The sequence below is a fragment of the Lampris incognitus genome, chromosome 18, assembly GCF_029633865.1.
Source record: "Lampris incognitus isolate fLamInc1 chromosome 18, fLamInc1.hap2, whole genome shotgun sequence".
NCBI lineage: Eukaryota > Metazoa > Chordata > Actinopteri > Lampriformes > Lampridae > Lampris > Lampris incognitus.
Window position 1 is genome coordinate 21,947,441 of NC_079228.1, and position 27,505 is coordinate 21,974,945.

General features: G+C 43.9%; 1 protein-coding gene across 1 annotated transcript; it reads right to left on the minus strand.

Moving 5' to 3' along the window:
* Positions 1-367: 367 nt before the first annotated feature.
* mfsd2ab (MFSD2 lysolipid transporter A, lysophospholipid b) lies at positions 368-19,999 on the minus strand. The gene is made up of 14 exons (XM_056297914.1): positions 19,743-19,999; positions 16,632-16,757; positions 15,346-15,470; positions 9,023-9,146; positions 8,474-8,552; positions 7,646-7,833; positions 7,325-7,415; positions 6,422-6,540; positions 5,786-5,869; positions 3,736-3,819; positions 3,351-3,463; positions 3,069-3,212; positions 2,511-2,687; positions 368-2,401 (listed from the first exon to the last, which is right to left on the minus strand). Exons 1-14 carry the CDS (start codon positions 19,830-19,832, stop codon positions 2,347-2,349), a joined length of 1,599 nt encoding a protein of 532 aa, XP_056153889.1. The 5' UTR covers positions 19,833-19,999; the 3' UTR covers positions 368-2,346.
* Between the last annotated feature and the right edge of the window lie 7,506 nt (positions 20,000-27,505).

The window sequence follows — 27,505 nt, forward strand, 5'->3', positions numbered from 1 at the left end:
GGGAAAGGAACTTGCTGTGCTCACCTCATGGCTAGATTTTAAAAAATTTATCCGGGGGTCAAAGGGCATCAATTCATAGGTGAGAGGCTGCAACAACAAAAAAAAATTATATGGGATAATCAGTATATGTACAGCGTTAACCGTTTGCCACCATAGCAGTAGCCCGGTACACACATGATAAATGTTTGGGATTTTGATGGCAGTATGGAAATGATCATCATCAGAGATTGTGTATAGGATTTTTAAGATAAACTTTCTTCATCCAAATAGGAAAATTCCTTGAGAGACAAAGAATGTTTTCTTTGGTGTCTGCAAGCCCAAGCTGGATGAGATTTTCAAATAATGAATGCCAACAACCCACTCACGGTACAATTATCAATTAATGTTTATTATTCTTTTAACTTTTTTTCCTCATTTATTCTCACAACATCTTCCTTAAATAACTACCTTACATCAATGTACATAAGTTTTCACTTGCATCCACAAATATCAAATATATTTACAGGTTTACATACAATATATACATATGCACAGAAGACATGTTTACATATTGGCAAGTTTTGTATGTAGTTAGAGGGCGTGTGGTGTAAAAAATTGGCAATTCTCTTCTCCTAAAGAAACTCTAGGAGAAAGAAAACCACAGGAAGTGGGGTAACTGAAATAAATACGTTACTACTTCATCCTAGCAAATCCAAGTGTGGACATATGTAGTTATATCAGTATGGAAACATACTAGAAAACATATTCCATATCGGAGGCGTCAATTCTTTTTTCATGCCTCAGTTTGAGATGCTCATAAAGCAGACGCCTTGTTCCTTTAAAACTATACAATCATTCCCAAAGTTGACACACAAACATAAAATAAAAAACACCAGGGAGACCACAAAATTCACATCCCCATCCTCCATTTTTCTTTTCTTTTTCTTTTTTTTTTTTGATAATTCTGTGCTTCCCTTTTGTGAATGGGGAAAAAAATTGTTGCGTTAGCTGAGGCAACATGCATTAAAGTCTTTGAGAGCTAACCATTAGTAAACATCTTTTTTCCTCAGTTTGCTGAAATATACTTCATTCAAAAATTAACAAGTTGGAACACAAACCTTAAAAAGGCCTTAAAGAAGTTAAATACTGCAAGATGCATGACATTCCAGTGAACATGAACTCAGAAAAAAAACATCAAAATCAAACTAATAAATACTTAAATAATCTCACTAGATTAGTACCAATTGTATTTTTGAATTTGCTTGATGTTAAGAAAATGATTCATATCAAGAGAAAAAAATCTCTATGGTCTTTAATAGCCGTGCTTTAAATAATTTCATATAAATAATGTAATGGTTAGATCAACTTTGTTCGTGCAAATAAACTGGTCCTCCATTTTAGTGGTTTCATTGCAATGGTGGGAAACTAAAACACGTCTTCGAGAGCACAGCATTTACAGCAAATCCACTAGTTGGAACATCAGACGGTAGTGTCTTTCTCTTCTCTAAGCAAAGTCAGAGGGTAAGAACTGGAATGGACATGACCAGGCAGTTGTGTTTCAGTCAACCAGATGTCAGCAGAAAAAGGAAAAGGAAAATTACTAGAGAACTAAGTTGTGAACTGTTTGAAATAGGAAATATTTCAATTACATGTTTTAGATTGTGGGTAAATTTGCAGCTACCTGTTGGAAAATCTCCCAATGCGAAAAAAAATTTGCATAAAAAATTGGAAGAAATGTTCAATACTTTGAAATTCTGTAATATAAATGATCTCTAAAGAAATTTATATCAGACAGTGTGAATGTTTGAACTTTGTGGAAAACAAAAAGCCCAGGTATTAATTTTTTTTTTTTAAATGGTTGTTCAAGTTTCTCATGTTTACATCTCATGGAAGGTTATAAAGGTGTAGCACAGCGGTCAAGGATATGAATTTCCAAGTTTACCTATGAGAGCATGTATATGGATAGAAACCCAAGTTCGTGAAAGTCGTACAAAGACAATACTCACAAAGCAGGTCCACTGAACTCACATTTCAACATTTTGTGCAACTATGAACAAAAGAAATATTCATTCCTTTGTGCAGCATTCAAAAAACAGTACACAATTTTTGTAGGTTACTTTGCAAAGAGTAGTGTTGCAGAGAGCAGACTCAAAGAAATTGTCACAAATATGGCAGGTAAGGCAGTTCTTTCCGAGGCCTTGGTGCAGCTGTTGCACGGTCTAGTCGTTGAAGTTCTGAGATATGGAGAAGCAGCAATGTGATTGGACAAGGCAGTGTCTCTATAATTAGACAGGCTCCGGTCCATTGGTCCCACCCAGTGCAAACGGCAGTGATCACCCGGTTGATCTGTGGGTTTCTAAAAATGTTCTAGACCATGTTGGCCAGCTCTGCAAAGTCCGTTTCAGAATCTGCCTCATTGTCCCTGCAGGAAAACAAGAGACCTCAGTTTAAGTTTTGCTTAAGTGGGCAAACCAAAAACACATGCAAGACAGCACAGAGCTGATTCATAAGTTCTCAGACCACTGTCTTACCGCTGTTCCTGCAGCAGTTTGCGGTTGCCCTGCCTCGTTTCCTCATTGATTGGATAAGAGTGGAAAATGATCAGTCCAACCAAGATAAGAGCTATGGGTGCTGCAGACACCAACAGTTTGAGGGTTAAATCCACTTCCTCCGGTTGGGAGCAGCCACGTGTAATATAGCCTGCAAAACTACAAGAGGAAGAAAAAAAATTAACTAAAATGCAGAGCATTAAAAGATAAATATTAAAAAATTATCCTAAATCTAGTAAAAAAAGATTTTGGTACGAGGCAAAATTTCTCAAAGACTATTTTATGGTAAACCCAATTGTATGAAATGCCTATAACCATGCACACACACACTTACTAAACTGAATCAAGTGAGTGAAAGAATAATTTGCTCTGAGGTGGGAGCTGTGAGATTTGACTAAGCTTTAAGGTCATGCCTTTACCATTGTGAGCAAGTTTGTTTGACTAGCTAATTGAAAAACCTCCTAAGATGTTCTCCATAATTACAGATATGGTGTGTGTGTGTGTGTGTGTGTGTGTGTGTGTGTACACACAAGTACTTACTCTAAACTAAGAGTGGATATGCCAAGGGAGACTCCAGAGGCAAACTTGGTGAAGAAGACATAGAAGGAATAGAAGATGGCTTCATGGCCAACAGAGTCTGGGTTGTGCACCTGAAAGTCATCGACCACATCAGGAAGCATAGACCTGAAATACATGCAATAGGGTCAGTTGAGTCAGATAATGGAATATCTTAATTATTGGCTGGGAACACAGTACACAAGGTCCACCTAAAAGAAAAAACAAGCCGGAGTCAGTGTGTGTGCGTGTGTGTGTGTCTTTTACCAGGGTAATAGGAAGGCTGCAGCTACGCCGACCCCAGCAGCAAAGGAGACGACGTAAGAGACTATCAGGTTGCTCTTCACACACACCACGAGAATCATGAAGGGAACCACTGACTAGGGAGAGAGAAAAGATATTTCAGATTTTATCAAAATGGGAGGACAGCAACAGTACTGAATTCATACAATGACGTCTCTAAAGCCACCATCCACTTTCAACATGACACACTTCATCAAAACTCATGATATCACATTCACACTAACTTCACACACACACACACACACACACACACACACACACACACACACACACACACACACACACACACGCACACACACACACACACACACACTCAATGGTGGTCTGCTGACATGACTGTGGGTCTTACCGAGGTGCCAACGTAAACCGCCGTCTTCTTCCCAAACCGAGTCAGAAACCACTGCCAGAAAGGAATGGCCAGAGTAGCGGACAGCTGGGAGGAAAAAAATACAAACCATGTAAGCCAATCATTTTATTGACACAAACACTCATAAAACATTGAGTTCTGCCGAGTTCCGTAAAAGATCTTGCTGCAGGCAACGGGTTTAAAGAGCGTTACGCAACTATGTGGAAGGAAGACAACATCGAGCTTTTTTCCCTTGAAGTCTTCACATTCCGTTTTGGTTTAACGATACTTCCAAATGTGGTGATGCTTAAAGGATATTTGGCCACTCTCACCTGCTAATAACTATGGTGAAAAAAGAAGTGACTGTGACCTCAAAGTCCTACCAAAAACAAAAACAAAAAAAACCCAAGCTCAATATATCTTACTGGAACTGGCCTCAGTGAAAGCACTGCAGCACCCTATGACTCAGGTAGGTTTGACCAATAGGAAGGTCAAGTTGCCCTTTTCAGATGGTTGTGATGATAAAAAAAAAACCCCAAAAAAACAGCAAAGTGCAGCAGGAAAACCTTGATGTAGCAGTTCAGCCTACAGACAAAATATCTGTAATATCCTGCCCTTTGTGAGTTACTCATTTTGTGGTTTCTCTGTGGGAAATGGAGAATCTAATTAGTCACATCCTCTGGTTTCGCACACATGCTTTTTCGTAATATTTGCCTGTTGTTTTTTTTTTAAACAAGGTCAATGAACTGAAATTGTAGCTTCTTCAAATGATACCACCGTCATCAGCTGCATAAGCCTTTTTTTCCCCCCCTGAAGTTTAGGGCCGCTGCTCGTAAACCATGCTTTTATCTCCCTTGAAAGGCATCACGGACCACTTCCGATTGTCTCGCACAGCTGATTTCAGCAGTTTCTACTGCAGTGAAATGAAGACAGAAAACCTCGAGCATCTTCTGACAGGATTACTGTGCAGTCTAGAGAAACGTGATGGTCCCTAGCTAGCAATGTGCTGAATAACATGCCCTTCAACGTGCCGCACGCCGCCCACAATACAAGCTTCTTTTGTTTGCTGCCATTTGATGAGCTCCCCCGCTGCTCTCAGACAACGTTTCATTTGTCTGACCACCACTGTTCCCATGCCTAACAAACTGGCAAAACTATTGAATTACCAGAAATTAACTAGTGCACTTCAGAAATATGGCCCATCCTAACCTGCTGCATTCACACAAGCCATCGCCAACAGTTCCCAGATCAGTGCGCTGTCTCTTAAAACTTGCTAAAGTGAGGATTAGTCATCTCAAACTAATCCTTCATCTCTTAGTACGGGCCAACATTTATTCACAGACCACTGTGATAAGGCCGAGGTCTCTATTAAAATAAAAATTCATTGTATAAATGAAACTTCGACTTCAAAGAGGTCACTTGCATGGCTCTGTAATCCCCTCCATAAAGTAAAGGATCAGAGAATGTAATCTTTTCAACCTCATTAACCCACTTTATCACCCTTTACATTTCTACTGTGCACACTAGCACCATGGTTACCTGTTAACTGGACTTGACTCCTGTCAGGACTTGAAGGTTTAATGTCAATTAATTATTTGATGTTAATACATTTGGGTTAATATAAAACAAAGGCTGTAAAAGGGATGTAAAAGAAAGTAAGGATACATAAACTAGGATTTTTTTCCCATTTGCCAAGTCGTGCAATGGCTTTTGCACCATGTCTCTGATAACTGTGGGAATAGGGTGACATTCAGACTGACCAATGCGGGCGGACACACATCACGGACACACAACTGAGCAGCTAGGACACACTGGCCCTGACTGGACAATGAATGGACTTGTAGCTGGACACAATTTACATCTTCAGAGAAGCCCAGGCAAAGACCTCTTTTGTCTATGCTCTGAAACTAATGTCTGAATTTCTTCCACAGGACTTGGCCGCCCTTGGTTCCCTTTACGGGCGAAGATGTGCTCATTGCTTTGAGAGGAGCGCAAATACCTGTTTGCAAAACGCAACCCTTGTTTCTAAAGTTTGTATGTGCACATAACTCACCATAATGGCGAGTAGAATGTTCTGGAAGTCATTTCTGAAGCCCAGGGTGTAGCTGCAGAACAGGGCAAAGTTTCCTTCCAAGAGCTACAGAAAGGGGCACAAACACATACACACAGTATAATAAAGAGGTCACACACTGGAACATTTCAGCGAAACCTTGCAGGCACCAAGTATACTGGGGCTGGGAATGCACAGGCTGCATACCTGCAAGACTCCCAGCAGTTACCACAAGTGCCTTATGCCAGAAACCACAGAGGAAAAAAAACCCAGTAAACAACATCATCACACAGTCTGTCATGTTAAAGGAGTCATCTTGTCCATATATACAGGTCGAAAGGCAAACTGCCAAACCATACTATGTGAAGGTTAGCAAAGTATTCATCTGCACTGTGTAGAGGCATTAAGACTTTGGTGTGGCTATGGTCTATGACCGACTGTGGACACACATTGAGTGTGGTCATAGTGTTTGCTGGTTGGGGGGTGAGGAAGAAGGTGTTGACCATTTTCATTTACTGTATCAACCCATTTCTTATTGTGTGATTACAAAGTCCTCTGAGATTGTAACTGTGATTTAAGGCTGTATAAATAAACGTGACGGCAAATATTGGGTGTTTGTGTGTGTGTTTTTATACTCACCATGAAAGCCAGTGAGGTGAAAAGGAAACCCATAACCAGCTTGGCATAGGGTCCATGTCCCATTACCACCTTCAACCCCTGGAAGAAAGACATGGGCTCCGACCTGGGACGACAGGATTCTGGACAAAGTGGATAAAGAAAAAGGGACGAAAAGAAGAAGAAGAAAAAAAACACGATTAAGTTCCCTATCCATTTCTATGCTCCTATGTTTAGATTAATTCAACACAAGGTGCTGCCTTTAAGGGTCCATTAATCCATCCATTATCCAAACCGCTTATCCTGCTCTCAGGGTCGTAGGGATTCTGGAGCCTATCCCAGCAATCATAGGGCAGCAGGTGGGTAGACACCCTGGACAGGCCACCAGGCCATCACAGGGCCGACACATTCACCTGGGGACAATTTAGTACGGCCAATTCACCTGACCTATGTGTCTTTGGACTGTGGGAGGTAACCGGAGCACCTGGAGGAAACCCACGCAGACATGGAAAGAACATGCAAACTCCACACAGAGGATGACCCGAGACGACCCCCAAGGTCAGACTACCCTGGGACTCGAACCCAGGACCTTCATGCTGTGAGGCGACTGCGCTAACCACTGCGCCACCGTGCCGCCCCCTTTAAGTGTCATCAATAATTTAAGGGTCATCAATAACAAATATATCTATTATGAGAAATCTGGTTACTAGCTGGTTATAACTACCATGAAGTCCCTGTGCTTCACACACAGTCAGCCCATAGTCATACCACAGCACAGAGGAAAGGCCATGCTCGGTATAACCATGGGGCCACAATGGAGAGGTCAGCCGTCAAATGAAGGACATGCATTTTCTATGCATTTTGCTAAGATGCGTAAATAGCACTTGGTTTTGAGTCCCAAGATGGACGAAGGGTTCAATGCCTTACCCTTTTTCTCTCTCACACCAAAGAAGAGCACAACAGCACAGAGAATGTAGATGGCACATATGACACCAGAAGCAATCATGTAGGCTGTTTTCTATGGGGGGGAAAACAACAGAGTAAGCATATATTTTTACAACACAAAAATTTTAAGATGAATTTTACATAGATTCAGGCATTTCTAATCAACATAAGCTAAATCAATGAGAATGATGAGTCCATGGACACCAGATATGGGCAGAATAAGAGGGTTATATTGGGGTGTGCGTGTGTGTGTGTGTGTGTGTGTGTGTGTGTGTGTGTGTGTGTGTGTGTGTGTACGCATACCGTGTCATCCAGGGAGATAACAGGATGAGTGTTATTAATGTCAGGTCTGATACTTGTCAGGGATGAAGTGAAGTTCCTGATCTCAGTGTCATTGCCAGGTATAGGGATGCAGGGTGCATTGGCCATGCCAACTATCTGCCCTTGGATGGCTGTACCAATCACAGTGCCCAGTACCTCAACGGTCATCCCTGATTGCAGGAGACAAGGGAGGTTTAATCAGAGAAGCAGACATACTGGAGGTGCCAAACTAGACTCTAGACCTTTTTTTTTTGTCATAGAAGTTCTTTTTTTTTGATGGGGGGGGGGGCTTTTTTCCCCTCTTTTTCTCCCCAATTGCACTTGGCCAATTACCCTATTTTCCAAGTCATCCTGGTCGCTGCTCTACCCCCCCCCCCCCCAGCCGATCTGGGGAGGGCTGCCGACTACCAAGTGGAGTCGCCAGCCACTTCTTTTCACCTGACAGTGAGGAGTTTCGCCAGGGGGACGTAGCGCGTGGGAGGATCACGCTATTCCCCCCAGTTCCCCCTCCCCTCCAAACAGGCACCCCGACCAACCAGAGGAGGTGCTAGTGCAGTGACCAGGACACATACCCACATCCGGCTTCCCATCCCCCAGACACGGCCAATTGTTTCTGTAGGGACACCCAACCAAGCCAGAGGTAACGCGAGGATTCAAACCAGCGATCCCCGTGTTGGTAGGCAATGGAATAGCCTGTTACGCTACCCGCATGCCCCTTTTTATCATAAAAGTTACCCAAACATGAGTTCCTGTATAAAGCTTGTAGTTCAGAATTAGTTCTTGTCTGCCGAGGGGGCCTCTGACACTTACGGTAAGCGGTGGCCGAGTCTCTCTCTTTTTGCTCTGAACTGATGAACATTGTGAGGGCAGAGTAAGGCACATGGAAACACTGGAGAGGAGGGAGAGGATAAAATATGAGAAGGATTTTTTTTTTTTACACACATGCACACACAGACATGCGCGCGCACACACAACACACACAAGTGTAAATTCAAGAATAGAACTTTAGCTCAAAGAAACATGAGAAGTGTATTTAATTGCTACCCGATTTAAATGTGTGTCCAATTTGCGAGTTTTTATACTGTTGTAACACAAAATATCACAACACTTTACTGGATATAATTCTCAGCCTGAATTGTTGTAATGAAATCATGCATTAAAAAAAAAACAATTACAAAGCACAACATCCTTAAATGAGTCCTAAATTTGTCTTGGCAGGTGACCGTTGATACAGATTACTGATTCCTCCATTAGGAGAGAAACTGATACTGTGAAGGTAAGCTCTTCGGCCGGCCAAACTGGTGCTAAGGCCAAATGTACACAGGGTAGGTGAGTTTTCCTAAGCTGTGTGTTACTCACAGTCTGCAGGGTCTGGAAGAGGCAGTAGAAGACGAGGTACCAGATGACTTTGCCATCCTCAAATGGAGGAACGTACCATATTAGGAAATATGTAAGCACAGCGAGGGGGGTGGAGAACACAATCCTGTACCAGGGAAAATAAAAAGTGTGAGGGTGGGAGATGAGTAGAGATCATGATCACACTCCAGCGGGTAACACAAACTTAGTGGACAGAGCCGGCCCATTACATAACAGAGGTGTCAGCTGTGTGCCAGCCTTGTTCTTCTCTCTGCCAAGCCATCGCTCCGCTCACCATTACTCAATAATCACCATTTGACGCTTGGGTAAACTGTCTCATGTTGATGTAGTTATGTCATGTTATTATTTGTAGAGGCAAAAATGGGCACAGGATAACACATACGTGCAGCAGATTGATGTGGAAACTCATAATGTGGCTTGGTTTGGACTATACATAGCGGAAGTACTGCGGAATAATGTGCAATTTTGGTGCTTCTCTTTTGACAGATTAGCTAATCCTTTATTTTCTATCTTCACGCTCTGACAGATGAACAGTCACATCTTTTGTAAACGTCGTTCAGTGCAGTGAGTTGGTGTTTGACGATGAATGCGTTTCTTGTGTAATGCAAAATGCATCAGGAATTCAGATAAGCCATTGTGTCCGTCTGAGTAAGAACATGCCACTCTTCCCCACCCCCCAGGCACACCCATGTCACCATTTTTTCCCCCCATTTTACGCCTCCCTCTTCATCATCTGTTTTCATTGATCCGACAGATTGCCAAACAAGTTATGGTGTCGAAAACGTCAGAACACGTCACAACATACCATAAACCACCCTATCCAACCACCGAGGTCGCAGCATGTGGTCGTGTTGGCAGAGAACAGCTGAGAGTCTGTGAGAGAACTGGGTCATACAGTGTCTGCGATCACTTCCTGCCCCACTTATGCTTTTTCCTGTGGCCTGGCGAGAACCCTCCAATCACATAAGAGAGTGACTCTGACCACAACTTTGTGAAAGCAGGACTACCAGCTTACTGAAACAGGATGCCAACTGGAACTTCCTGCTATTGACCTAATGTTTAAAAACTACAATGATAGAATGACTCATTTGATTTAGTCATATCCAGTTCATCCTTTCTAAATAGGAAATGAAATCATAAAAGAAATTTAAATGCAGCTACAATGTTAAACACCCTATGACATCAACCCTATAATGACACATTCCCTAGTGCTTGTTCTGAATTAAAACTGCTGAGAATGGATGAGAGATTATTCTATAATTTGATGATATATTCTGTTGATCTACTTTGTCAAGATGTAATAAATAAATTCAATTCTCCCCCTCGTTTAAGAGAAATGTTTGATACAAGAGGAAACGGCTGTCATTTAAGTGACAATAAAATATATGCATTATGCATTATGAAACCATAACTGTTTATATTGACAGACACTTCATCGTAGTTTTCCACTGTGCGCGTGTGCTACTGACATGTGGATTGAAAAATTCCACCCACATTTCAACTGAAACTACTGTACATGACTCTTATTTGTAAACTAATAGCCTAGGCATGTAGAAGACAACAAGAAAGGTTGTGCAAGTGCACTAATGTTGGTCTTGTAATGTAGTTAGAGATGCATTCTTGTAGCTACTTCAGGGATTTCATCTCTCGCATTTCTTTAAGACAATTATTTCCCCCTACATCTAATTGGGGCACATACTGTATCACTAGTCATCTCTAAGCAGGTTCACTATCCACTAATTTAGTTGTGACTGATCCTTTCTATGGTGAAGGAGTCGAAGTGAGAAATGGAATGAGGTGTGGCTTTCAGAAAGCTCGCTCACACATGGGATTTGCTAACAGCAATAAAGCTTGCCTTGTTCCTATAAGTGCATGCAAGAACAATGTAAAGACACTGCTCTAAGCCCTTGATAAACCAGATGCTTTATCAAGGGCGGAGAACTCAGTCTGTAACCCTGTGATCACACCAGAAAGCATCACGAGCGACATGAGAGCTGGCCGTGACTTCTTCCTGCTGTAGCATGTCTTCGACAAACTTGATAGGATTCTGGGCACAACTACATTTTATGTCTACAGCACTGCTCACACAAGGGGGGAACCCTTACTACTACTAACATCATAGTAGTAGCATGTCAATCAATTCCAGCCTTCTGACTGGTAGACAAGACTAGAGTTGAATTTGTAATTTTGCGTCGGGGTAGTGTAGCGGTCTATTCCATTGCCTACCAACACGGGGGTCTCTGGTTTGAATCCCTGTATTACCTCCGGCTTGGTCGGGCATCCCTACAGACACAATTGGCCGTGTCTGCAGGTGGGAAGCCGGATGTGGGTATGTGTCCTGGTCGCTGCACTAGCGCCTCCTCTGGTCGGTTGGGGTGCCTGTTCAGGGAGGAGGGGGAACTAGGGAGAATAGCATGATCCTCCCATGTGCTAAATCCCCCTGGTGAAACTCCTCACTGTCGGGTGAAAAGAAGTGGCTGGAGACTGCACATGTATCGGAGGAGGCATGTGGTAGTCTGCAGCCCTCCCCGGATCGGCAGAGGGCATGGAGCAACGACTGGAATGGCTCGGAAGAGTGAGGTAATTGGCCAAGTACAATTGGGGAGAAAAATGGGGGGTGGAAGAATTTGTCATTTCATTCAACACCTTAAAAATGTAGATAAATCAAAAAAGGAACTACATTTACCCTCATTTACTTTTGACGTGGGCATCTTAATTTTGTAGTTAAAACAACTATTTCTTTAATTCCCTGGGCAGACTTCTCCCATCTGATGCCGGAGTTAGAAAGAAGGCTGCTTGGGTTGAGCCAAGACATGCACAGCGTATGCAGGGCTTTGCACCCACAATGCAGACCATATGACTCGTGGCATTCAGTATGATGTGACGTCCTTCCTAGCATCAAGTTTCCGAGCCATCCGAAATAGCAGTGCTGACCACAGAAATCGCTTATCCATCACCTGGCAAGTTAACTCGTCAAATTAAGCGCATTCAGCATCTGCTGCTGTATGCAGGAGCAATTGGGTGACATTAAGGTATTTAATGAGTCCACTTTGATAACATAATGGTGGTACTTAACATAATGACGTACGTTTGCATCCGCTTTGACTAGATTTTTCCTACGCATGCAAACAATCCTGGATAATTGCACATTTTAATTAGAATTAAAAAAAGGCCCCACACCTAGCCAAATTTGAGGGTTTCACAGCCTTGACTTCACACAGACCGCACGGGAACTTATCAGCTGTTGCCAAACGTCCTTTTTTTCTTATTCAAAACAGAAAACTTCCAAATCGAAAAACAATCTTGCTCAATCATGTCGAATGGAAACATGGCTTGATCTACGGCAGTTAGTCAGACAGCCTGAGTCCGTTTTAAACTTGGATTTGAGAATCGTCTCGGCATTTGTCAGCGCAGTAATTTCATATTCAATAAATTAAAATTCATGCGCACAAAATGTGAATAGCCTTTAGCCAGAACTTAAAACTTTTCAAAAGAAATTTGTAATTCGTCCCTTTTTTTTGAGGGGGTGGGGGGCAAACTGGTGAATTCACTGCAAGAGTGAAACGCATTCCTGAATTGAACTGTAGTAACCTCTTGGGTTTCTTTTTTTTCCCTCTTGGATTCCTCAGCCACTCTTTAAAACGCAGCTGACAGCTGTGACGCCATTGGCTGGAGTAGGTGGTGTGTTGTGGGCTGGACCAATGAAAACGCAGCGTGGCACTCAGCTCCCGCTATCCCCCCCCCCCCCCCACACACACACACACAATGCTTTGAAGACAGCGGTGGAGGTCCCTCCCCTCTTCAGCCTCCTCCTATCCCCCAGGCACAGTTAAGGCATGAGGGTTTTTCTAAATGAGCTGCTGCTGGTCCCTGTTACGGGTGTGTGAACCATGTTGTCACAGGCAGCATCTTACCTCAAAATTTTTACAGAGGTCAAAATGCTGATGACAGGCTATCACGATGCCGACTGAGGATTAGAACAACACATAGCCTGTCCTGTTAGCATATAACGCTCTCCCAAGAGGTTGGTTTGTCATGTGATATGTTTAATATAGTTTGTCTGTCTGTCCCCCTCCCTACAAAAAAAAAAAAAAAGTTTTCAGGGCTACAGTCATTTATAAAGTTTGCAGCTAAACTTAAAAAATGAAATGTGTGTGCGTGTGTTTTTAAAAAAAATCTGATATAAATCCTGTTCATCTTTTTTAAACATTGAAAGCAAAAGAAAAGTTACTGGGGTCTACAAAGCAAACGGAACATCTGGCATTTCTGTGGATCTGCACAATCTGTTGCCACATAACTGAATAGGAAGATCATTCCTCCGCATGCCAAATCAGTTACTGAGGTGAGGGCTGACTTGCAACAAAAAAAACAAAAAAAATGGGGGGGGGCAACAGAGACAGCCCAACACACAGCACAACCAGCTGGGACCTCCAGGGTGACGTGTCTCTCCCAGTTGTGTCCCTCCCACCAACAGGTGACACTGAGGGAGACGTGCCAAATCTGTCTTGGGATATTAGGCAGGCTGTCGCTCTCCTGTGTGCAAACAAATTCTGCTATTCTGCCATTCCCTGTATGGCGGATCTTCTCAGGAGATCTTATCTAAATAGTATACAGTCCAGAAAGACATCAATTAGTGCACCGCTCAGCCATTTGAAGGACCTTGTGCAGCTGATTAATAAAACTGACACCTATAGATGTAACTTCAATCCAACTAAGTACCAACAGCTATGAAGAAAATTCACAAATCTGTGCCATCACATTCCCCTCGACTAATACGAGTAACAACTTGTCAACATTTTATGCATTTCATGTGACCAACGTGCCAAGTCAAATTTATTGTTTGTGCAGACTCGCTTGGCTAAAAAAAAAATTGATTCATGTTCTGAAGCATGTAGCCAACCCTTCAGATCCCAGTTGAGTCAGACTCCGCTGACACTCCCCAATCACTTTAGCTACCATTGCAGAGCACATCGGGTTGCCACTTGGATCCAGAAGCGACTAAATGTTGCCTGGCCAGGCTCTCTGAAACAGCCTCTGTGTGGACCAACAACTTACATAACCAGTAGCTCTAACTCACACCCTGTTCTGTACTCCTCTAATAGAGGAGGGTTATTGATACTGCCAGACCTGGACTAAGAACTTCACAAGGGTATGTCATATTTGAGGATGCAGGAGTCAAGGCCATAGTCCATACAATACCCAAGAATCCATTATTATACATGTGCACATTTATGCCATGGGCTTCAGGGATGAACCCATATGGGCTGCTCAGTAAGAGATGAAAAACTGGGAAGTAGCGACATGGGGGAGGGAATGAATTGGCGAACAAGGCTCACTGCCCTTGACTTAAGAAGGCACGCAGCTTCATTTACTTCCCATTTGCCATTACAATGACACAATCAAAAGGGACATATAGCTTAATACACCAGAGTTGCGAACAAAGGCTGTCACTCCAGATGAAAAGAATCAATATAAATACTGAATTACACTGGCCAAATAAAAATTTTCAAAAAAAAAGCAATGAAGTAAAATTAAACATTAAACGTAGCGGCTATGCAAGCCAGAATGCAAGTCAAATCTAACAAAGTAATTAGCCTATTCACGTTTACAACTGAAGTCTCGCTCGGCTAGAATTCTCTGAATCGGGGAAAGAAAACAAGTGACATTTCTAATGCCGACTACAAAAAGCAGACTCCCTGGCACAAATTAGTTATTTTAAGCAGAAGCAAATTAATGGAAAATGTGGTAATCCCTAATAATGAGGGATTCTCTTTGCATATCAGCTTCATGCTGGTCTTTACTGCAGAGAGCATTTTTTCGTTGAAATATTTATGGTTTGCATGGACGGGAGCACGAAAGATTTTATTGTTTGCAATACTGTGTGTACACATGCATGTCTATATGGGAGTGTGCTAGAAGAAAGGAGAGCGATACAGAGCGAGTAATGTGTGTACAACGCGGAAGCGGTGCAATGGTAATTGCATCAGCATCAGCAGTAGTAACCCTCTGAGGATCGATATTAGAACTCCAGATGCATTCATAGCACAAGACCCTGTGTCCCCAAACACAAACAGACTGCCTGACAATTCAGTTCCGACTCACCCATCAACATATGGGAAGTACAAAATACTTAAAAAAGGAAATCGGAAAGTTGATGAACATGAGTCATTTTGAAATTGGGAAAGATCCTCATAGACTATGGGGTTGTGGTAGGCAAATAGAACATTGAATGGGCAGATTACACAGGTTATTCACGTGAATACACTCAAAGTATAGTATTGGACCTTGCTGGGAGTTTGACATACCAGGGTAGCATGCGTCCAAAGCGTGTCCACGGGCTTCGGGAGACCAAGAAGCCCACAGTTGGGTCCGTTACAGCATCCCAAGCCCGACCTATAAACAGGATGATGGAAGCATAGAAGGGGTCCAGCTGCGAAACAAAAGCAGAAGACAAAGAAGATCGTCACAACAGCAAATGACAACAAAAATGATTTACCAACTGCTCTCTATGAGCGTAGCACAACTAGAAAGGACAATATTCTATAGGGGCCACATATGGGAAACCAGATTTACCTGCTATCTTTGTGTTAGAATTGTCCCTATAAAAACGGCAAAATCGAAAGTACTTGAGATTTCAGTCTATGAGAATGAATAACCTTTATCACAAGCTCATGGCCAAGCCCAGCCTGTGTTTGAAGAGCTGAAAGGTTTTTTTTTATTTATTGTGCTGCAAAGGTGAGCAGGGCTATAGCTTTGTAAAATGCCAAACTTTGTTTAATCATCTACTTATTAAAGTAATTAATCAAAAGGCCAGTACCGAGCTCATGATGGTAGCCCTTAGCAGCTCTGCTAGTCCTCCATTCATTCATTTATTGGAGCACATGGTACACAATAAATGGCTTAAAGCCGCCCAGAGAGGATGAATGCTAGACCTCCTGACTGTACACGCCGCTCCACGCTGTGTCACCCCATACACTGGTAATCACTGATCACAGCAGTCTGACAAAAGCTAACCCCTGGGAGGCCATTGACTTGCATGCCATCTTGGCCTTGACCATCAGATTAGTGTCAAAGCCCATCAAAGCTAGCCCTTCCCAACAGTGCTACTAACCAGCCTCCCTCCTCTAGAAACCCGACCTCTTCAGAATAAGCCACAGTAAGGCTGTTGATGTTACAATGGAGGGCCATCATGGGATTAAATGGGAGAAACAATCTAAAAACATTTCTACCACTTCATTTTCTGAGAACGATAGTCCCACTGATGGTCAGCATCAGTGTCCAACAGGATCTGTACATGCCCTTGAAAGAGCGATGCTTGAAGGAGCAAAGGAAAGATCATGTATCGCCCCATGCCCCAAAATTAAAAATGCTCGGCCCACGTACCGAGCTACACACAGTAAAGAGTGATGGACACACAGCATATTCCCAATTTAGAGGTTCTTCTCAGGCACCCGGGTGGCAAAGGGGCACAGGTTTTGTTTTTTTTCTAAGGCAGTTTGTTCATCTAAATTAAGGCCCATGTTGTGACAGGGTAGCACCTGGAGATGTTGGGTCTTGGAGCTTTAGAGGCAGTATTGGGCCACCAACTCACCTGAGCGACATCGAGTAGGTAGATTTGCAGGAAAAAGCCCAGGGCGCATCCTGTGATCTGGTAAGGTGCTCCACCAACGGCATAGCACAACTTGTTGCAGACTGATAACCTGTTCTTCTGTTCACTCTGCAAAGGAAGAAGGAAAGGGGACAGAAAAAGAAATGTGAGTTAAACTGACAAAGGAAAATTCAAACAGGCTCGCTTCTTCAAAACTGCAGGGAGGCAGACAGACAGCGGCTTTTTTAGATTACCAAGTATCTTAAAAGATGACACCTTATAACCAACATTGACTTCAGGCATTCACACAGTTTACATTAACCTACTTTGTGAGAGGGCTTGCGCTGTGACTGAGTTTTTACAGCAGTTTATAGAATTTCTCAGGATTAGCCTTGGTTATAGTCTGGCTGTCATGACTTATGAAATGGATGGTAGGATAAACTATGAAATCCAAGCCAGTGAATAACTACAACCATCATCCATCATCTAGAGAATTTCCTCCCTCTTTATTTGGTCAGATATCTTGACCACTTTCTCAACAACTTCTCATTCCCTTTCGTTTTCAAACACTTAACCTCATTACTCATTTCTCATTTCTCATTTCTGTGTCAAGCAGTAGACCTCTGAGTGGGTGCTGCACAAGAACTATAGCCAAAATTCTTCACAGTCAGTGACTAAAAGTCTAGTTGGAATAAGACTGCTGTCATTTATAGCACATTTGGCATAGACTGCAGACTGGCATTGGGAAACACACTCCTCAGACTATGACATGAGAAGATTCCCATTTCTGTCTGAGCAGTTCCACCTTATTATCTTCCCTATTGGCATTATTCCTCACCCCCCCACAAAAAAAAAGTATGTTGACGGACTATTCACAAACACAAGTGGCAAACTCTGCTGGGGTCAAATAATGCCCAGGCCAGGTTACACTAGGGTGTCACATACACACATCGAAAAGTCCGGTTGACAGCACCTTGCAGCTGTGTACCTGCATCACAGGCAAATGTTTGTCTGTCAGTGTGACCAGGGCTCTGCAGCTGGGTCACTAGTCGGGAGCAGGTTACTGTAAAATACACCCTCCTCCCTGTCCAATCACAGGGCTGTGTGGTCGGTACTGACAGATCTGCGCTCCCCACCAGCGAACAAACAATAAACCACCACTGCTGTTAAATGATGGAAAAGGCTACTGTTAAGTGTCTTGGAGAAAGGTCGGCCATTATCTGCCTGGGCCACTTAGATTGAAGTTCAACATAGCACAGCTTAGCCTTAATGACGACTTTCAACCGCAGTCACATTCCAGTTTTCCTTTAAGTTAATGGCTGCTGACTGTTTGAGGATGCAACAGTTGACAGCTGTGTGAATAACAACCAACCAGCAATTCTAGATCGGGCGAACACACAAAACACCATTGTGACTGCAAATGAATGAACTAGCCTGTTTTACCAAAGAACCAGTTCAGTCTTTTATTATGGTGACACTCTGGCTGAAATCTGATTCTATCATAACAGAGAAGGGGTCTTTCAAATTGCTGGGACAATTCAATATGGCTGGCCCAAACGTGAGTGTATTTTCAGGTCAAGCCAAGTTCATGTGCAAAGCCCTTATTCAAAAGTTACAATCTCAAAAGGAGTTTACGGTCACACGGTGAAAATGACAACAGACAACAACCTTTATCTTTAGACCCTCAATTCCAATGAGGAAAAATTAATCTCCGCAAGAGCATCAGAGGAAGTCTTGATGGGGCAGATAGGCATGCAATAGGTGCCGACTGTCAAGTGTCCATGTTACTGATGTCAAAAGTATCTTTGTCAGTGAACTCGACCCCAGCAAAGTAATCACCCCCCACCACCACCAATACCTCAGGTATACCTATGTAAAGATGCAACTGGCATGCTTGCGTCAATGTGTGCTGCCTTTCGTGCAAGTTTGTGTCATGCTATCATTACTCTCATGCTATCTGTTCAGAAATACAGCACCTATCCTTGTGTAGTGCAAAATGACCCCATCAATTATGAGTCGATTAACTATGGGGTGGTCGATTCTATGTAGACGAGGGAGGACAGAGCCTTAAAACCAAAATATTTCTACCATCGGGCTATTTGAATAATGGAAATGTGTATCGAATCGGATAAAAAATCACTTCAATATGGAACTGGGAGGTACCTGCAAATTACCTATATGTATGTATGTTGATGTCCTCTTCCAAAAAAAAAAAAATTCTTTCCCTCCCTCATCCAAAGAGTCTTCTGTATAAGATATTAAAGGAGATGGGGGGGACTTCTTTCCTGACTAGATAAAAAGTGGCTAAAATCGCTGCTACCAGCAACACCTCAATTTAGTGACAACCGCTGCAGCCTTTTAAGCACAGGCCAACATGGGGCACTCAGCAGCAGTATAGGCGTTAATAATAACAGCCCAGGCTGGTTTGATGTGACTCCTGAAAGTGGAAACTGCGAGTGGGATCTTTGAAGCGACTCGGTTCATTTCTAAATTTAAAAAAAAGGGGGACTCCTGTGCCGTCGCCCACAGCTGCCTGCCCCCGGTGTGTGTGACACGTCGATGAAGACATGTACCCAGCTCCTACCATCTTTAACCGGGCACTCGCGTGTAGGACCCAACACCTCATTCGTCCCTTTTAACATCGTTTAGAAACCTCGATTTAGATCGAAAGCAAGTTGATTGGGTTGATTTTATTTTGGGGTGGATGTGGTTGGTGAGGAAGAGAGAGAGGGAGAGAGAGAGGGAGGAAGGGGGGTATCGTAAATTCGGTGGAGAAGGGTTATAATTTCAATGAAAAACACTCAACAATATATATATGTGTATATATATATATATATATATATATATATATATATATATATATATATATATATATATATATATATATATACACATTATCCTTTGGGAACAATGAGAGCCGCTCCGTGTTCATTTGCATTGCGCCCTCACGACGAAGACTCGCCCGAGAAAAATGACAATTTGTGCCCGGGCTTCATTCACACCAGGATGGATCCCATGCGGCTCGTCCGGTTTAAAACTAGCATAGTCTTGATCAATCCCGCCATATAGAGGCGGGGAATAAATCTCATATAGCGAATCAATAAATTAACTTACCCTCTTGGCGAGCTTAATGCTATCGGAGTTGCCCGGTTTACTCAATAAACTGGCGTTGGAGTATTGTTCTCCTCCTTCTCCTTTGGCCATAGCAAGACACGGGTGGGGGGAAAAAAACCCAAAATAAAAACAATAACCAAAAAAACCTCGTCGGCTGTGTGAGTGCGGGAAAACACAAGAAACAGGTGTCTTAACAAAAACGTTTTCCCACTCGGGGGGTCGGGGGGGAGGTGGACGTACTTAAATTCAAACGTCCTCCTAAGCGCTACAACCACTGAGGCTGGCGGCGCTTGTGAGGGAGCCGCTTGTAGTAATGTTGGAGTACTCCGCCCCTTTCCAACGAACCATTCACCCCACCACAACGCCACGCCCACCACCCAAACTCCACACGTACACACACGCACACACACACGCGCACACGCACACACACGCACACACACACACACGCTTAGTGAAAAGTGAAACTGGGATCCACCTTCTCGGCGCAGCAGAGGTCTTCTCTTTTTCACTGGTCTCACACATCTCGTAGAAAGACCCCCGAAAACTCTGTTGAATTAACACGTGTTAAACAGAAGGAGAACAGCTATTCACAGTTTATAGAAATTGCTTGCATAACTATGCATCTCTAATGCGCCTGTATCAAACTGCTTTGCACAACTCCTCCATCAGCACCCAGTCCTTATCCATGTATAGGAGATGCCGCCTCTGGGTTGTTATTTGGAAGCATGGATCCATGAGGCCAAATGCACATAAGGAGAGTAAAACTGCCTGGTGAAGCACAGAGGTGGATATTAGTAGTGAGAACAAAGGTAAATCTACAAATTGGCTTGTAATCACAGTATTCAGAATGTCTTCATAATGACTGATTTTCTATCGTAAGGACAGAAAATACTAAATTCAATATTATGATAAGTGTTTTTTATTTTTATTTTCATACTGTAACGTGCATGGATAAGCAGACACGCTGGCCGTTGGTTGGTGGGTCTGACCCTTTAATCGAGCGGTTAGCGATGTCTCCTGCGGTGCGGGCGATACAGGTTCGCTTCCCGGCCGCGGCAGTTCCGGTGGTTGCGTTGTCCCCCGAATTCGCTACAGTGGTGTCTGAAGAGGGATGGAGCGACGGTAAGGCCATCGGAAGCGTAGGCGCCCTGAGGCGTGAAGGAGCTGATATGCTTAAGCGCGGGACGCGCTTCCCGAAGGAGGGGGATAGTGTAACGTCAACGGATAAGAAGACACGCTGGCTCGCGGATCTGACCCTTTAGTCGAGCGGTTTGTGATGTCTCCTGCGGTGCGGGCGATACGGGTTCGCTTCCCGGCCGCGGCAGTTCCTGTGGTTGCGTTGTCCCCCGAAATCGCTAAAATACTTTAGGTTTGGTAAGCACATCAGCGGCTGTGGCCTGCTGCACACTTGTGCATTTAAAAACATTCAGGCTACGTCTTTTCTGTCGTTTGCCGCTTGACCTTCTCGACTTGGGCAATGCCTTGCTCAAGGGTGAAAACTTGACAGCTGTTTAGCACTGGAGAAGCAATGTACCCCCGATGTATATTTTCTTACTCTGATAATATGGAGATTCAAAATGTGTGTGTGTGTGTGTGTGTGTGTGTGTGTGTGTGTGTGTGTGTGTGTGTGTGTGTGTGTGTGTGTTCTCCTGGATCGCCACCTTGCCGTAGTGGAGAAGCTTGCACGTACTAAGGATCCCAAGAGCTATGCCGTGCGGAGCTTGGCTCCTGGTAGGGTCACCCAAAGCGGATAGGTCAAGGAGGAGGTTCCAGACGAAGCACGATCCAACAAAGACCTCAACGGCGGAACTGGGGGAAGATGTCTCCAGGTCACAACAAGAGTGAAGGTGGATGAAGGCTGCAACAGAGGGTGATCCCCAACGTCTTGGTTCTCCATGCCATTGAACTCTGGCCACCCCCCGCAAAGGACCGTGTGGTGGCTGCAGACACATCAGCCACTCCGCATGAAAAGCTGTCACGCACAGGCGTCCTCCCTTTATGCGGCTCCAGGATTGGCCTCGTCCTCCCTCCGTTGGGACCCGGAGGGAGGACGGCCATACTCGACCGCCGATGATGATGAATGCGTCATCATAGCTCATGTCTCTATGCTTGTGATCAAAGGCAGATGGATGATGTGAAAATTATTATTTTCATGACAATCATACCATATTTAAGAATACAGCTTGTGTTCATCCCATCCAACTGTTAATATAAAGGATAATATAAAGTATAAGTAACCGGTAATCTAAAGTATAATGTCAAACCAAAACTAGCTCTCAAATGATATTCCCTCAAATATTTCAGACCTCATTTTGGGAGAAATTTCAGAAGAGATTTAGATACGATTCACATTAACATCCGCCATGGCAACAAAACTGTGCATCATAATATGACAATGTTCGCACTTCATCTCGATACAATACAATCGAAAGATGTCAAAAGATGATATCGAACTATTGCCCAGCCCTAATCAGAGGGACACCATTTTTAATTTCGGTCGAGGGAAAAGCGAGAGATGCTCTGCAAAAACTGCCCCACTGCTTTTGAGCAAGGCAATACTGGACTGTGGTAGTACAGTCAGCATCCTGTTGGGAGCGCGTGTGTGTATGTGTGCGTGTGTGCATGTATGCGTGTGTGTGTGTAATCTTCCTTCCCCATGCAACTATTTAGACACTGCTGCAAACAAGAAGGTGTTTCAGTGTGATGAGGGTTGTTTTCCTCATTGTCATACTCGACCCCGAGCGACTGACGCATGTGTGTGTGTGCGTGATTGCATTCATGCGTGTGTGTGTGTGTGTGTGTGTGTGTGTGTGTGTGTGTGTGTGTGTGTGTCTGTCCTTCATATTTAAGGAAGTCCCTTCCTCTGTATCGACCATCACTAAGAACACATCAAAGTGCACCTTTTAAAGTCTTTAAATTTAGATGCACATGCAGCCTCCCTGCTGAAGGCCGGGATACACAACATTCCTCATGCGCGATAAAACAAACAGCCACTCTTTTCAAGCACGTAGTTGGTATCTGCCTGCTACCCCAACGTTCTCTACAGCAACCAGCGCCAGATCTCTGACCCAACTTTTTTTATTTGCAAAGTGGCATGTGCTGTGTTAAAGCTATATGCATGTACACATGCCCTTTTTAGCTGAGCACACAAACCGCAAAACCTACAGTACACACATTTATACACAGCCGCAGCGGCGGCGGCAGTCTGAATACACACTTCTGTGTTGGTGAGGCTCTCACAGATTGCTGAAGACCTATGGATACACACTCACAGATCTCATGTTTGCCTACGTCCGTTCGAGTATACAGCAGTAAATATAATCGCTCACAAAGACATAATTCACTCCCCCATGCAAATCCACTCTCAGACGCATGCAGAGAGACTTATTCAATGTGCTCCTACACACACACACACACACACACACACACACACACACACACACACACACACACACACACACACCTTGCCATCATCCCCCATTTACTTAAAAGACATTCGTTTCCCATCACATGTTACCACACGTTATCGTTCTGTTAATGAGGGAAAGGTATTCTCCAACCTTTGAAAAGTACTTTCTGATGCTGAGCCGCTGAACCCTCCACCCTGCCAACTGCACAATGTCAAGTTCATGCAAACAGAAAACACACACACACACACACACACACACACACACACACACACACACACACACACACACACACACACACACACACACACACACACACACACACACACACCTGGTGGTGGGAGACTGCGACAGTACACACACACAGATCAATATTGGTCAACAGCAGATGAGATAAAGTTCTGTGCTGTGGGTTCCCAGTGTGACTGAATGGAAGTGACGGCGGCACTCAGTAACGCCGATATACAAATATGACGTGGCCTGATTGCCTCTGGCTGCACCTTCAGTCCACAGTATGGCGAGCAAACACAGATACACACACACACACCTGTGCACTAAAGGTCACACAAGCACACAATCCAATATATCGCCGTTTCAGCACCTTCTTTCGCACAGGATAAATACTCCAAAATAAAGACCAGATAATGATACCGCCATTCATTTCCTGTGTCTTTGTGCACCACATTTCGCCACACTCTCTGTTTTCTGGCTGATTTTAAGCTTTCCGTTATTCGATGCAATAGTTCTGTGCGGTTGCAAAAAGTCACCATGTGGCAATGCTGTGCAACCCCCTTTTCCAACATCAGTGTTTGCAAAAACGTGTGGGGAAATTGAGAATACAGGCTACCGAAGCTCCCCAGACAGGACGGGTGAAATCAGTGCGGGGTTTTTATAAGGAAGCAAAGGAGTAAAGAAAACTGATTGTTTGCAAGGATTTATTGCTGGGATGCAAAACTAATTTGTTCTCCTATTCAGATGCAAGACCCGTAGAACAGAAGAAACGCCCGGGGCCAGTATGGATGGCGTTCAGACGATGTATAGACAAAAATTTACAATGTCTATTTTTTTTTCAAAAAAATTTTCAAAATAAAAGATTTTTTGTTTTGCCTTTTCAAAAAAAATTCAAAATAAAAAAGATATATATATATATTTATGCATATCTGTCTACACACATATTGTCTCACAAGCGATGGAGGAGATGATGCCACAAGATGCCACAGTGCAAGTGTTGAGTGGAGGTTGGATGGTTATGCAGACCCTCCCCACATGTGCATAGGTACATCTTACCAAGAAATTACAGGCACCTTAAATGCAATAAGTAGACTGGGGGGTGGGGGACGTGAGAGCTGTGTGCAGAACAGAAAGAGGGAATGATAAAGGGTGGGTTCTTTCACTCAGGGAATGAATCCAGATTTTTTTTTCACAATATCCAAACTAACAGATTGCTAAAGTTGGCTTACATCGCTACAGCCCCTCTCAAAGTTGGTCACAACCCAGTGGGACCTGTCCTGTTTCGCTGAATAGAAACCAAACTCCTTTGCACTTCGTTGCAACAGGACAAAGAGACACAAACAGTAGCTCTCATTCTAACAGACACATACTGTTGTTTCCATTCAGAGACCTAAATCCAAGCCAACAATGAACACTTTCCCATGGCTCAATTTACCCATCCCATCGTTTTCACTTGACTACATACAGCCTTTTGGGAATGTACCAATAAACAGCCTGGAGCATCCCAGCGGGAGCTGATGTGGCCCTGTGTGTGCCGAGGAGGCCATGTCGACTCTGCAGTCATGTCTTGGCTTTGGCTTATGGTATTTAGTTATGCCGCATTGGAAAACTGACTTCAAACTGGGGCACAGTCACGCGGACGAAGCTTGGCCCAACAATGCAGCCGCAACAAGTGCTTGTCCCATAACTGATACGGGGTGTTTGTGTGTGTTTTTGCGCATGTACACCTTTGGAGTACTTTGTGCAGCGACACCGGTGTAGTGTGGTTGTTGGTCGCATTACTTGTTGTGAGGTATCACACCAATGCATTTGTGTGTGTGTGTGTGTGTGTGTGTGTGTGTGTGTGTGTGTGTGTGTGTGTGTGTGTGTGTGTGTGTGTGTGTGTGTGTGTGTGTGTGTGTGCAAAACTCCATGGTTGAGTTCAAAGCCTCGTGCCTGTGTGTATTTGGTGCCAAACAAAGTGTGTGTGAGTGACAGCAGCATGCTATGTGGTGAATGCAGAGGCGGCCCGACAGGTCAAGCTATGCGTGCGTCATGTCAACTGAGCAACAGGGTGTACATAGCCCACCAGCTAAAGGTGGGATGGAAACTCTTGAGGGAGGGATGCGCGCACGCACACACCCACACACACACACACACACACACACACACACACACAGGCCCAGGGGGGAGGGCAGTGGGAGAGAAAGGGGTGTGTCCATTCGGTCTGTAGCGTGTCCTGGGGAAAAGATATTCTACCTTGAAGTGGGCTTCTCAGAAAACGAGATTAGATGATGTGACTAGAAAAAGGTCGACTCTCACTCATAACTCTCTCTCTCGGTCTCTCTCTCTCTCTCTCTCTCTCTCTCTCTCTCTCTCTCTCTCTCTCTTTTACACGCACACGCACGCACACGCACGCACACACACGTGACCTGTGTTTGAATGGGCATGGTGGCAGCGTCTTCCATGCAGACAACATACTCCGGCTGTTGTAACTTGCATCCAGAGCTGCTCCCTCATGTTTTCCTTGCTGAAAAAATCCTCCCTGTGCCAGCAACACGGCGCAGGTATGTGCGCATGTGGGTTTGTCAGCTAAATCCCAACTCTAATTTTGTATTCTTTTCAACATGATCTCACAAAAATACGTGAAATGACCACGACCTCTTGACACTCGCATGACGTAACGTGTTAAAATCACGTGCCACCACCACGGAAACAACGCCAATGGAAAGTCATTGGAAAGTCAACTGAGATCCTTTGTCGTGCCGGACACACGAATTCCCTGATTCAGCAACACCATGCAATGAGCGATGTTTAATATTTTCTAGTTAATAAAATTTTATTTTATTGTTATTTTCATTGTCATTTGACTGAATTTGTTGTAGTGCCTTAGTTACGATTTTTTGTTCTGTAAAAACACTGAATTGTGTGTGTGATAGAACTCATTTTGATGTAATGAGGTAAGGGTTAGGATTAGGGTTAGGGTTTTTAGAGAACAAAAAATCGCCATTTAGTCACTACTGCAACCGGTTACTTTCTTGCCCGGTGCGGGATTCGAAACAGGTATACTGCACCACAAGGCGTCATCACTAACCGCTCGGTTAAAGGGCCAAACCCGTTAGCTAGGGACTAATGTGTCTTATTAGTAGTTTACACTACAATAAATTCAGTCAAATGACAATAAAAATAACAATAAAATGACATTTTGTTAACTTGAAAATATTAAACACCGCCCATTGCATGGTGTTGTTGAATCAGGGAATTCGTGTGTCCGGCACGACAAAGGATCCCAACTGACTTTCCAATGACTTTCCGTTGGCATTGTTTCCGTGGCGCCGGCACGCGACTTCTACACATTCTGTGGCACCGCCACACGAGTGTTAAGAGGTCGTGGTCGTCTCGTGCATTTCTGCGAGATCAGGTTGATTCTTTTGGTGGGCTCGTGTTGGTCTACATACAATATGATCAGGAATCAGTCAGAATGGTAAACCAACCCACATGATTGGACCTGTGACATTGACGTTCAATACTTTGTTATTGTAACTAGCTAGCCAGCGTAATAAATTGTAATATGAGTAAACGAAGAATAAAGTACGCTGAAAACGCCTGCACTTCATTCAAGACAGGATCTATGTGCACTTTTTTAAAGCAAGGTCAGTCCTGCACAAAGTCAGTCTGTCTGGTCACTGTTTTCTGGTTCAATCCTGTGGTGAAACAGTTTTGTCTGGTTTATTCAAGTGCACTTCACTTAAATGGAATAGGTAAAGTACTGTAACGATCACGGATGAATAGGCTCGGTAGCCCTTCGCTAACGGGTCGGACCCTCTAGTCGAGCGGTTAGCGATGTCACCCGCGGTGCAGGAGATACGGGTTCGCGTCCTGGCTGTGGCGATTCGCGAGTTCCGAAGAAAGGGAGTCATTTGGCAAATTCGGGGGACAACCGCAGGAACCACCACAGCCGGGACGCGAACCCGTATCTCTCACGCCGCGGGAGATACCGCTCGACTAAAGGGTCCGACCTGTTAGCCAAGGGCTACCGAGTGTATTCGATCATTGCAGTATATTATTTGAATTAAGAACAAGTTCCCTTTATTAATTCCCTCGGGGAAATTCAGTTACTGCAAATTAACCCGTCCGATCTGTGTA